The sequence below is a fragment of the Lampetra planeri genome, chromosome 30 (assembly GCF_965212315.1).
Source record: "Lampetra planeri chromosome 30, kcLamPlan1.2.h2, whole genome shotgun sequence".
Lineage (NCBI taxonomy): Eukaryota > Metazoa > Chordata > Hyperoartia > Petromyzontiformes > Petromyzontidae > Lampetra > Lampetra planeri.
In genome coordinates this window covers 857,479-868,672 of record NC_136136.1, presented here as the reverse complement: position 1 = coordinate 868,672, position 11,194 = coordinate 857,479, and the positions used below count along the sequence as shown (strand labels likewise).

Sequence of the window (11,194 nt, the reverse complement as noted above, 5' to 3'; positions counted from 1 at the left end):
CTGTCCTGTCATTGGCGCCCCCCCCCCTCTCCTCCTCCCAGCCCTCACCACAACCACCACCCTCCACGTCTCCCCCATACCCAGCACCCCCTCGCAGCCCGCCACGCGCCTCCTGTGCGGCCACGTGACCGCGTGCTCGCTCATATAAGCGCGAAGCTGGATCGCGGAGGTTTGCTGCGCTCCACTCATCGCCACCACCATCAGCAGGCACGCCATCACCGCATCGCCGTCATCCCGCCGCCTTCACCCCGTCTCCATGTAACCTCCACCCAAGCGCAAGTCGTAGCTACGCGCACACACACACGCACACACACACACTCTCACACACACGCACTCACACACTCACTCACTGCACAGCGGCAGCCGTGGGTCGGCTCGTCGTGTCGTTGTTGCTACTCTGACGCCCGTGCGTGATGCACCCCGGCGTGCCTGGGGACGGAGGAGTCGGAGGAGGAGGAGGAGGCATGGCTCGCTTCGGGAGCAGACGGCCGTGTCACGACCGACTGCGTGTGTGGCTCTGGCTGGCTCTGTTCGCTTGTGCCTCGCCGGGTAAGATACGAGCGCTCTCATTCACGACGGTGGGCCGGGGTGAAATTGGAGCATCGTCGGCAAGGCAGATTCATTTTTTTGGTCAACCAGCACATGCATGCATGCAATGCGCGAGTATTAAATGATTTCAAGAATCCGCATGTGTTATGTAACCGTCCGTATCCAAAGCTTGATTTCTCGTTGAATGTGTAACCACCCCCACGGGTCGCTGGTAGACTCGGAGGGAGCGCGTTGACCAATAGCCACAGCCATATAGGTACACTCGATGTGGTGTGCCGGTCGCTGAGTAAATGCTCCTTGTTACCAGGCCCCGATAGAACCAGGTTGACATGAAGAAGCCCTGGTGGTAGCACGAGCCTTCGTGTGACACACACCTCGCTAGATCGCCACCCAACTCTTGTGCCGTTCTGAGCTTAATTGGTGCTCGCTAACAGCACTCGGTCTGGCAATCTGTGCAACTTAAACTTGGGTGAATTTGGTTATGTATGGACTTGTCATACGTACGTACGTGCAAATGTGTGTGTGTGTGCTATTATGTTACATTGCGTAAATGCTAATGCTTTATCTCTTGTCTATCTGATACCTGGCGTTATATTTAGCATAAGCAAAGAGGTTCAAGAGAGGTGTATCTCACGGTGCCGCTGTAATTTAATCCGCACCCAAGCGCGTGCCTCCAATGTTAAACGCTCGCAGGTTTCAGCACCACGGACAGCGCGTGCCCCTCCGTGATCGCCAATGAGACTGCACGCGAACAGTCGACGACGATCGCCCGTGTCGCCTGTGTAGACTGTCTGGGGAAAGTTGTGTTTGCGAGCACCTATGAAAGCCGGCACGGCGCACAAGGGGGGTTGGTGTGGGTCCAGTACCGATGTCTACGGCTCACACCAGGGTACTCGCGTAAGACTGAGTCGACCGCGTAGAGACCCAGTACAGGTTCTGCTGGCACGCTCTACCAGTGTTGGCCGAGATCGGGAATCAAACGTGGGTCGCCGGGTTTGTAGCGCCGTGCGCTAACCGCTATGCCACCAAACAAAGATCCCCCGTATAGCCTTAGCAGACTGCTGGTGCAAGTGACGCTCAGCGCCACCACCAGACCACACACACACACACGCGCACACACACGCACACACTCACACACATGCACACACACACACGCGCACATACACGCGCACACACGCGCACACACACGCACACACGCACACACATGCACACACACGCGCGCACACACGCGCACACACGCGCACACGCGCACATACACGCGCACACACGCGCACACACACGCACACACGCACACACATGCACACACACACACGCACGCACACACGCACATACACGCGCACACACGCATACACACACGCACACACACACGCGCACACACACACATACACACACGCACACACACACGCACAAACGCGCGCACACACACGCGCGCACACACACACACAGGCATTCTATATGCGATGTTGACAAGAGTAAGTGCTTAAGCCCTTGTGTGCTTCGTCCTCGTTGCAGAGCGACTGCCGCTAGCGCCTGGGGCCCGATCCTCGTTTGATAACTCGCGGCTCGTGCCAACGCGGCGACCTTGCGGCGTGCGCACCTCGCCCGCCCTCGCCTCGGCGAGAGCTCCATCGCGTTTGTCATTCCGGCTCCACGTCCTCCGGCTTCCATTCAGTTTATTTACGTTTGATCACGAGTTGTGAAACATTAGACTTGAACAGATGTAGAAAGCTCGGCGTTATGTGAACCTCTCGATTCCCGAACTCGCCGTGCGCGTGCAGAGCAGCGATTGTCTCCCGCGGCGTTACGGGGGTGGGGGACACGGGGGGGGGGGCACGGGGGTGGGGGACACGGGGGTGGGGGACACGGGGGTGGGGCACGGGGGTGGGGGACACGAGGGTGGGGGGCACAGGGGAGGGGGGCACGGGGGTGGGGCAGTCTGCCCTATGAACTCGGCCGCATGAGTTCCATTCCTGGTCAAGCTCGCACACGATCGGATCGGCGCAGTGAGATCTGAACCATTCCTGAGCCATTCTGCACCCCGCAGGCCGCCCCTCCAGCCCTCCCGCCTCTCCCCTCCCCACCTCTCCAACCCCCTCTCCCACCTTCCCTTTACCCCCCCTCCCATCTCCGATTATCACGGTTGGCTGTGTACGGTGCGAAAGAGGTTCAACATACAATCTGCGTTGACCAGCGTGTTGATGAAGTAGCGGTCAAATACCGCCCACGTGACCAGCACGGCGTGGATTGAGAAGGGGCTATTAATCAGTATTATTGTGAGGATGAAAGAGTGACCTTTTCAATGTCGTGGTAGCAATGCCTCAGTGTTGCCTGCGGTGTCGCTGCTCATTCATGACGCAAGGCTGCGCATTGTTCCCCACCAGCGTTCGCCTTCCCTGCACCAAGCAACATCGACACCATCAGCGACAAGGTAGGGCCCCCCACGATTTACTGAGACACTGGAATAATAAACTACAGTGTAACACTCGGTCTCTTTTTGCCTTCGCTAAACAGTGTAAACCCCACTGATATTTTCCAAATAACATTGACGTTGTGCTATTTTTATAAAAAAAAAGTGTCAGAGTTTAAAAAGAGAATGCTATATTTAGATGCTTTATCATTAAACATTTTAATTGAAATCAGTCACATTTAACATAATTCTGGGTTATTTGGTGACTGGACTGAAACTATAAACTCAGCACCCTTAAGTGCTCATTCTAATCAGAGGTGGCTGAAACCTGGATTCCAACCGAGGCTCTTCGTGGTGCAAGCGCAGTTCACTCGCTTCTTGTTTGCCGCCTGAGCCACCCAGAGCATATAAGTCACGACGCCACATTCACCTCGACTCCCTCATCATCGTTGTTCGCTCTGCATGCGCATGTCCTCAACAGTCTACGGCGCTGTATAGGGGGAACCTTCGTCTTTCTCTTCGTGCCCAGGTGATGACCTGCATGGTTGAGGCTCTGTCAGGTGCTCTCTCAGAAGCCACGCCTCGAGCTCCCAGCGACCGCTGTCTTCGGCTGCTGAGAGAAGGCATGGACCACGGGGCGTGGGGCACGGGACACCTGATGGGGGCTATGGGAAGTTGACAATGGGGCACGTGGCACTGGGAAAGGATCACTAATCACGGCACGTGGGCAATGATGAGTGAGACGTTTACATGTAAGGGCCTTTGTGACCCCGCTGCCTGGTAAGGGTCTTCCCATACCCTGAATATTGTGTTTAGGTGATTTGACCAGAATTCACCACGCTGCTCAATGTGGGTTAAAAGCATGGACAATATAGATTTGAAGCTTTCGTGTATGCAAGGGAAAACCTAAGGGTATGGACAATATACTTGGGAGCATCGGAATACGTAGCACAATGGATGTTGCTGCAGTATTGTGTATAGAATAACCATACACATGCACTCAATCTCTCATCATATCTTGGAAGCTAAGCAATTTGTGCCTGCTAAGTGCTATGATGGTGGACTGCCTGGAAACGCCAAGTGCTGTAGGGTTGGGTTGTGAAATGGCCAAGAGATGGGAGTACGGCAATTGATTAACCGATTTGCTCTGGGTTCCTCCCATGTGCCAAATACTGGTTGATAGAACTGGGCAAAATGTGCCAATGCAGGACCCCCTTGAACAGAAGGGTTTTAAGATTCAGCAAGGCTTTCGTAGGCAAATCCAGGGCATTGTTATCATTGCACAGATCATTGGATAGCAAGCAAGGTATGGGAATTGTGAAACTTGACAGGTCACGAAACGTCAGGGCCGATGACATGGGATGTGGACACCGTGAATTAGGCAGAGGCCAGGGGCCATTTCATCGTGACAATGTAACAGACGGGAAGAGATGCAAGGATTGAGATGCGAGATACTGGACATTGGACATTGAATGTGAGAATTTTGGGAACCTAACAATATTAAATAGAGCTCGGGGCATTGGTTGGGCCAAGCAGTTTACTTGACATGCTGTGCCCCATAGATGGCATCGTGCTCTTGGCATTGACCTCACCTGGATCTGCTCAGTGATGACGTGTAACCTGGTGATGACTTGGTTGCAGATAAGAGGATAGCTGGCTTGCTGCATCACGAGGGCACTCGCCAGGATGGTGAAGAGGTGGAGAAGAGGAAGGCGTCTTCAGAGGAAGATTCCAAGCCGCAAGAAGATGACCAAACCAAACGCAGCGAGCACGCACACGAGGAGAAAGCGGCGATGGAGCAGCGCCTGAAGTTGGTCTCAGAAGGACACCATCGCAGCAAGGTTGGCGACGACGAAGATAGCAGCACGAAGACAGACAAGGTGAGCGTCGAGGAAGACGATTCGTCAATGAACGGGAAGCAAGGCGATGAAGCTGCAGCCCATGGCGAGGGTAAACATGACGACGATGATGACGACGACGATGATGACGACGATGATGTTGACGATGCTCCTGATGCCGATGACGATGAAGATGACGACACAAAGCAGGAGTCGGCACCCAAGCGCGACACCGTCCACTCGGCACCGAGCGGCAAGGGCTCGGCCTCGCACGAGGCTGGCAGGGGCGTGGGGGAGAGCGCAATGGACGGCAAGTCCAGCAAACACAGCACAGGGCACGTGGACTCGAGCCACGGCGACGAAGAACACAACCACGGCAAAGCAGACGATGACGACGACGACGATGAGAACGATGATGATGATGATAACGATGATGATGATGAAGACAGAGAAGCCAACGCGTCTGAAGGCGTCGAGCCACCGAGGGCGGCGACGTCCGCGGGGCAGTCCCGGCCCCGGCACCGGGAGGCGAGCGACGCCGTGCGGCAGGCCACGGAGGACGTGGAGCGCCAGCTGATGAAGATGAAGCCGCACGACGAGGACGATGACGACGCGGCGGACGACATCCGTCGCAAGCTCGACCTCGACAGCGAAGCTGAAGGCGGCGATGACGACGACGACGACGACGATGCCGGAGGCCAGGCGCTGGACAAGCGAATGGCCGAGAGTCCGAGCGACGAGAGGACCACGCAGTTCGACTCGGCGGAGCGGAGGCAGCGAGCCGGGAAGATGATCGCGAGGGCCGTGGCCAGATTCCACTCGGGGCTCCGCGTCTCCTCGACTCAGCCGCACGCCTCCTCGGAGCCTTCCCGTCGCTCCCCCGAGGAACAGCATCGCCATGACGACCATGCAGACAACGACGGCGACGATGATGATGAGGAGGAGGAGGAGGGCGAGGCGAAGCAAGGCTCCGATGCAGATGACGATGGAGATGATGGAGAGAAGATGAGTGGAAGAAGCTCTCGGCATGAGGACGATGTCAGCCGGGAAGGAATTGCAGAGGTCAGTTAACTTAATTGACGCTTGCACGTGCCGCACTGTGCAAATTTGCGCCATCTGAGTTCGTATCGAGGTGGCACGTGATTTACATTTCATGTTCTCTTGCCAAAATAGCATATTTGGGCTTAACTTTATTGGATTAGTATAGGAATTCGTACATCTCTTTGGAGATGTAATAGAGTGTACTGGTGCAAATTGGGAATTCAATGTCCTCAGCGGGCATTAGCAAGGGTCGGTGTTGTAGCCACATCTCAAATGTGACGCTTGCCCACGACTCTTCCTACATAGAGGAGTTTCGTGTGAAAAAAGCCTCCGATTTCGTATTTTTAAGGACAATTTCATATTTTGAGGGGATTTTCGTGGAAACAAAAGTGACGTCACCCGATGCCACAATTTGGTGGGGAAATGCCCATTTGTGATTTGTGGTGATGCAAAACTCTCAGATTAATACGAAACAAAACTTATTTACCATCCGAAATGTCGTATCTAGGCGTATTTTTTAGGATTAATCCAGAAATGATGAACACATTAAAACTATACTATACTCACAACCTCTTTTATTTATCAGGTTAAGCCCACTGAGCTCGAAGCTATTTTTCATAGCTGACCTGGCCACACGTGACAGCTCATTGAAATGGCTTTTATCATCATCATCATCATCATAAACTTCACATGGGGGACTGCGCGTAGATCTGGTCACAGCATCCCCCCCTCCCCCCCTTGCGTCGTGCCGCCGTTCAGAGGTGCACGCGAATAGCACCACCAGCTTGTGCAAGGCTGCGAGGCATCTTTGTTTTGTCCATTGAGTTTGTTTCTTTGTCTCAGTTTCTGAGCACAGGCGAAAAGGCCCCAGGGACTAGACTTCCCGCAACAAACAGCACCACTGGAGGCGCAGTAGTTAATGATGACTACAGTGTATGTTGAATTGAGCAAGGTTATTGTTGCAAGAACTCGGGAGGGAATTCCAAAGCCGAGCAGTGCGAGATTAGAAGCGAAACGAGAAGTGTCGTGCCCTGCAGTGTGGTGGTGGTGGTGAATCACAGTGTGGTGGTGGTGGTGAATCACTGTGTGGTGGTGGTGAATCACAGTGTGGTGGTGGTGAATCACTGTGTGGTGGTGGTGAATCACAGTGAGTGTGGTGGTGGTGAATCACTGTGTGGTGGTGGTGAATCACTGTGTGGTGGTGGTGGTGGATCACAGTGTGGTGGTGGTGGTGAATCACAGTGTGGTGGTGGTGGTGGTGGATCACAGTGTGGTGGTGAATCACAGTGTGGTGGTGGTGGTGGATCACTGTGTGGTGGTGAATCACAGTGTGGTGGTGGTGGTGGATCACAGTGTGGTGGTGGTGGTGAATCACTGTGTGGTGGTGGTGGTGAATCACAGTGTCGTGGTGGATGAGACGACACAGAGCTGTGTCTGGCAGACAAAGCCCTCAACACGGGTGAAGTTCAATGCGGAGGCGTCGCCATGGCGTTGCGGTCGTTGTTGTGGCCGTCCAAGTCAAAATGCGTCGCCTCCCTGTGCGCAGAGGGACGAGCTGGAGGGCATGCAGATGGAGCTGGAAACGATCGCGCACAAGCTCCTGCAGCTGAAGCGGCGCGGATGACGGCGCCGCCGGCACGGAGCTCGCTCGGCAGGGCGGTGTTGGTCTCTGCACAAGCACCGGTCGCCGCAGGGATTCATCTCTCGCCCAATATTGTCCAGGGCCCTTCTGAGCACCGCCGCCCGCCCATCCGCCCTCCGCCACGGTCGCGATGAGATGTTAACTCCCTCGCCTGGTATACAGGAGGTCGTGGGTTCTATCCCAACCCTGACGCCCGTGTATTTGGAGTTTGCTTGTCTCTCTTCCCGTGGTCGCGTGGATTTCCCTCCGGTTCCCCCCCTCCACATTTAGAATGAACATGGCGCGTTCAGAGTATTTGGCTGCTATAAATTCCCACGTCATGGCAAGCCACTTCGTTGAGCTGTCATTTGTGTTAGCCGGGTCACTTCTGAAAAAGAGCCGCATATCTCAGTGGGCCTTACCTGGTAGAATACTTTAACAAATAGTGCCAGTTTCTCTTCTGCCCCCTTGACAGCCGTTTTCACGACCGGCTGTCAATGGGGAAGTGATGGGAGCTGTGGTAATGGGGGGGGGGGGGGGGGGGGGCAAATCTATGTTCTGGACCTCCGCCCCGTAACGCTGCGGCTGAAGTGACCCCCCCCCCCCCCCCGGGTGCGGCCGCTGACTCTGAGCGGCGCCCGAGAGAGGCGCGCGCCGGGGGCCCGGGGGGAGGGGGGAGGGGCCCGGGGGGAGGGGGGAGGGGCTCGGCACCCAACACCAGACGCGGGCGTTGCCGCGAGGTCCGATGCGACGTCAAATTGGCGATGCGGCGATCATCATCATTGCGATATCAGCTTCCCATAAGCTTGTGGTTGTGTTTCACCATTACTATCGCTGCTCTGCTTTTGTAGTGTGTTGTAGTTAAGGTACAACTCAAGATCACTGTAGGGTTCGTTAACGGTAGTTAACTCAATATTAGCCTGCCCGAATTAGTCCTATAATCTAGCAGGCGGTTACACAAAATTACTTAAACAATTCGAGGAACTAAGGAAAACAAATCGACAGCGATGTTATACGATCGCCAATCTGCCAATTCCTAAAAAAAAATATGTTGCAAAGCTATTATTTAATGGAAAATGTAATGGATAGTTATATTTCTATTTAAAAAGTTTGATAATTGAGGGTAATTTTATTATATTTCACAATTGTTCAGGAAATCGACAAATGTAACCACACACAAAAATCGGGAGCGCTGATAATCGCGATATAACGATATTTAGCAAAAACAAAGTGTGCGGGGTGCAACTACGGTGGATCTTGTGTGGTACGTAGCGTCCATCGCAGCGTGGCGGTGCCGCGGCAACTCTTAGCCACGTGAGGCCACGTGGGGCCACGTGAGGTCACGTGAGGTCACGTGAGGCCACGTGAGATCACGTGAGGCCACGTGAGGCCACGTGAGGTCACGCGAGGTCACGCGAGGTCACGTGGGGCCACGTGAGGTCACGCGAGGTCACGTGAGGCCACGTGAGGTCACGTGAGGCCACGTGAGGCCACTTGAGGTCACGTGAGGCCACATGAGGTCACGTGGGGCCACGCGAGGCCACGCGAGGTCACGGGCGTCCTCTGGGCCACACGCTTCTTGACGCTGCTGAAACGCAGCTTGCGCATTCCTTAATCAATGCATATATATACTATCACTATTGCCGGAAAGAGATAAATAAAAGAAGAAAAAACACATAAGCAATTATTTATAGAATCGATAGTTATATTTTAAAGAAAAAAAAACCTGAATGTACGCTACCTATATATTACCTGAGCGCTTTGCTGTGGCATTAAACATTGATGCGGAAGAACGCGAGAGTGGTTTTGTCTGAGAGCGGTGACCGCCGCCTGCAGTTGCTCTACAACAGTGGCATGCGCTCGGAACAATCTTCCACTCTCGCTGCGGTGGAACTACCGCCATGACCGCAAAGCTGGGGTTGCCACCTCTACGGTTCAACAACAAAATAACCGGAGGCCCATCGCGAGAAGAGTGATGAATAGTTGACAATACTGGACGAGGGGAGAACTCCGGGTACCTTACTGCGTTGTCTTGAGTGGGGCACTGTTACACACCCGGGAAGGATTTCTCGACAAGATAATGAATGTTCCTGGGTAAATCCAGAGAGGTGGCAACCCAGCTCCCATGAGCCGACTTTGTGTACTGCTGAAGAACCATTCCATGCTGACGCTGCTGCGCCACACTAGGAACGTCATTGTTGTGATCATTGTGGCCCGCCATTCTCGATCCACTGCTAGATAAAGGTCCCTGCTATGGTGGCGTGAGCTCTAGCTAGGCTATGAAGTGTGGCCCCTCTCTGCTGAATGCGTATCGCTCTTTCTCGCCTTGATCACCTCTGGGAATTATCTCCGTCAGCCACTCTTTTTATTCTCTGCGTTTGACCTCCTAACCACTTGCCTGGCTGCTGTTTGCAGCAGGGACATTGTTCTGTCCCAGTCTACGTTCTGGCCTGGCGAGAGCGAGCCTCGACCTCGACGTTGACATTCAGCAGAGACCACGTGGCCCACAGTTTGTGTCCCTTTTGCAATGAAAACTTCCACACAAAAAACGCGTTTGCCAAGGAAACCTTCCGATCGCTCACAGCCCCCATGCCTTTTGGTAAATTAGTCGAACACAGCGGTGCCTCTGTTTAATTTAAATCAACTGCGCGTTCTCTGTGTTCTCATCCGCTGGGAGACGCAATGCGTCGAGAGACACCGTTGCAATTAGACGAGAAATAACCCCCCTCCCCCAAACAATCATACAATTTAATTTGCACTGCGTTGTATGATTGTATGTTCAGCCATACGCATGCACCCTGGCGTCAATGCAGCATTTCCATCTGCACCTTACTGGGAATGCTGCTCAGCTGTACAACCAGCACCCTCTTGGAAAGTCGCGTGCGGGTGTCGCTTCGCCGTCGACGTGGAGCGCGCACGTCGCCACGTGGTGCAGCTCATGTGCAGCGATGACGCGCGGCGCTCCATCCTCGCAATCCGTGGTAGCTGGAGGGTGCCCGACTGAACCCTCGCTACGACTCTCTTAGGGTGCGTTTTACTTCCGTGTGACAGCCACGTTGTCACTTCTGTTCACCTCGTTGTATTCCTCTGCCTAGAAGCAGGCATCGCCGTCGTGTTTACGCTCCTTCTCTGTTAGCTGTAAGACAATCACACACGCAGCGTCATCAGCTGGTGACGCGGGGTTCCCTTTCGATGATATCGCTTCAAGTGGAATGTTCGCACGTGGAGTCCGTGACTCGCACGTGGAGTCCATGACTCGCACGTGGAGTCCGTGACTCGCACGTGGACACACACAGCGCCAGATATCCCGCCGGTCCGCTACCACTCGAGTCGTCAATGCTTGAGCGGTGCCCTTTGCTTTGTGAGTGCACAGCGCTCGTGTCGACCCACTGCTGGGTGGGGCTCTCACGACACCGTCCGCGAGGTGGGGGGTTATCGAGCCGTACTTCACCACGCTGCTCGGTGCGGGGTGGTGCCAGAGGAGGGCATTCGACGTGGACACGCAGCAGTGCAGACCCACACAGGTTTAGCGTCACTCTCCCCTCGACTGACTGCCACGGAGCCGCGCAGCCTATAACACCTGCTATGCACAGCGGTCACCCATCCAACAATGCCCGGTGCACAAGCCCCACTTAGCCTCACAATGCGCCCTGATTTGGCCAGAGACTGCAATTATTGACACTGTCAGGATGGACGCAATAAGCTTCTCAACTGAGTCTCTCGTAGCATCGTGTCACT

The 11,194-nt window shown here is 54.5% G+C and overlaps 1 protein-coding gene across 2 annotated transcripts; it reads left to right on the top strand.

Annotated features, from left to right (window-relative positions):
• The first annotated feature begins 162 nt into the window (after nucleotides 1-162).
• Nucleotides 163-7,989, top strand: LOC144728767 (uncharacterized). 2 transcript variants are annotated; one of them, XM_078608406.1, is made up of 5 exons: nucleotides 163-549; nucleotides 2,931-2,977; nucleotides 3,486-3,579; nucleotides 4,598-5,856; nucleotides 7,382-7,989. In XM_078608406.1, exons 1-5 carry the CDS (start codon nucleotides 414-416, stop codon nucleotides 7,457-7,459), a joined length of 1,614 nt encoding a protein of 537 aa, XP_078464532.1. In that variant the 5' UTR covers nucleotides 163-413; the 3' UTR covers nucleotides 7,460-7,989. The 2 variants fall into 2 exon arrangements, with proteins under 2 accessions (XP_078464532.1, XP_078464531.1); XM_078608405.1 differs by having other exon boundaries at nucleotides 3,438-3,579.
• Nucleotides 7,990-11,194: the final 3,205 nt, after the last annotated feature.

Coding starts and splice junctions, on each gene's coding strand:
- LOC144728767 (XM_078608405.1), top strand. CDS start 414: ATGCACCCCGGCGTGCCTGGGGACGGAGGAGTCGGAGGAGGAGGAGGA. Junction 550..2,930: donor GTTCGCTTGTGCCTCGCCGG/GTAAGATACGAG, acceptor GTTCCCCACCAG/CGTTCGCCTTCCCTGCACCA. Junction 3,580..4,597: donor TCTTCGGCTGCTGAGAGAAG/GCATGGACCACG, acceptor ACTTGGTTGCAG/ATAAGAGGATAGCTGGCTTG.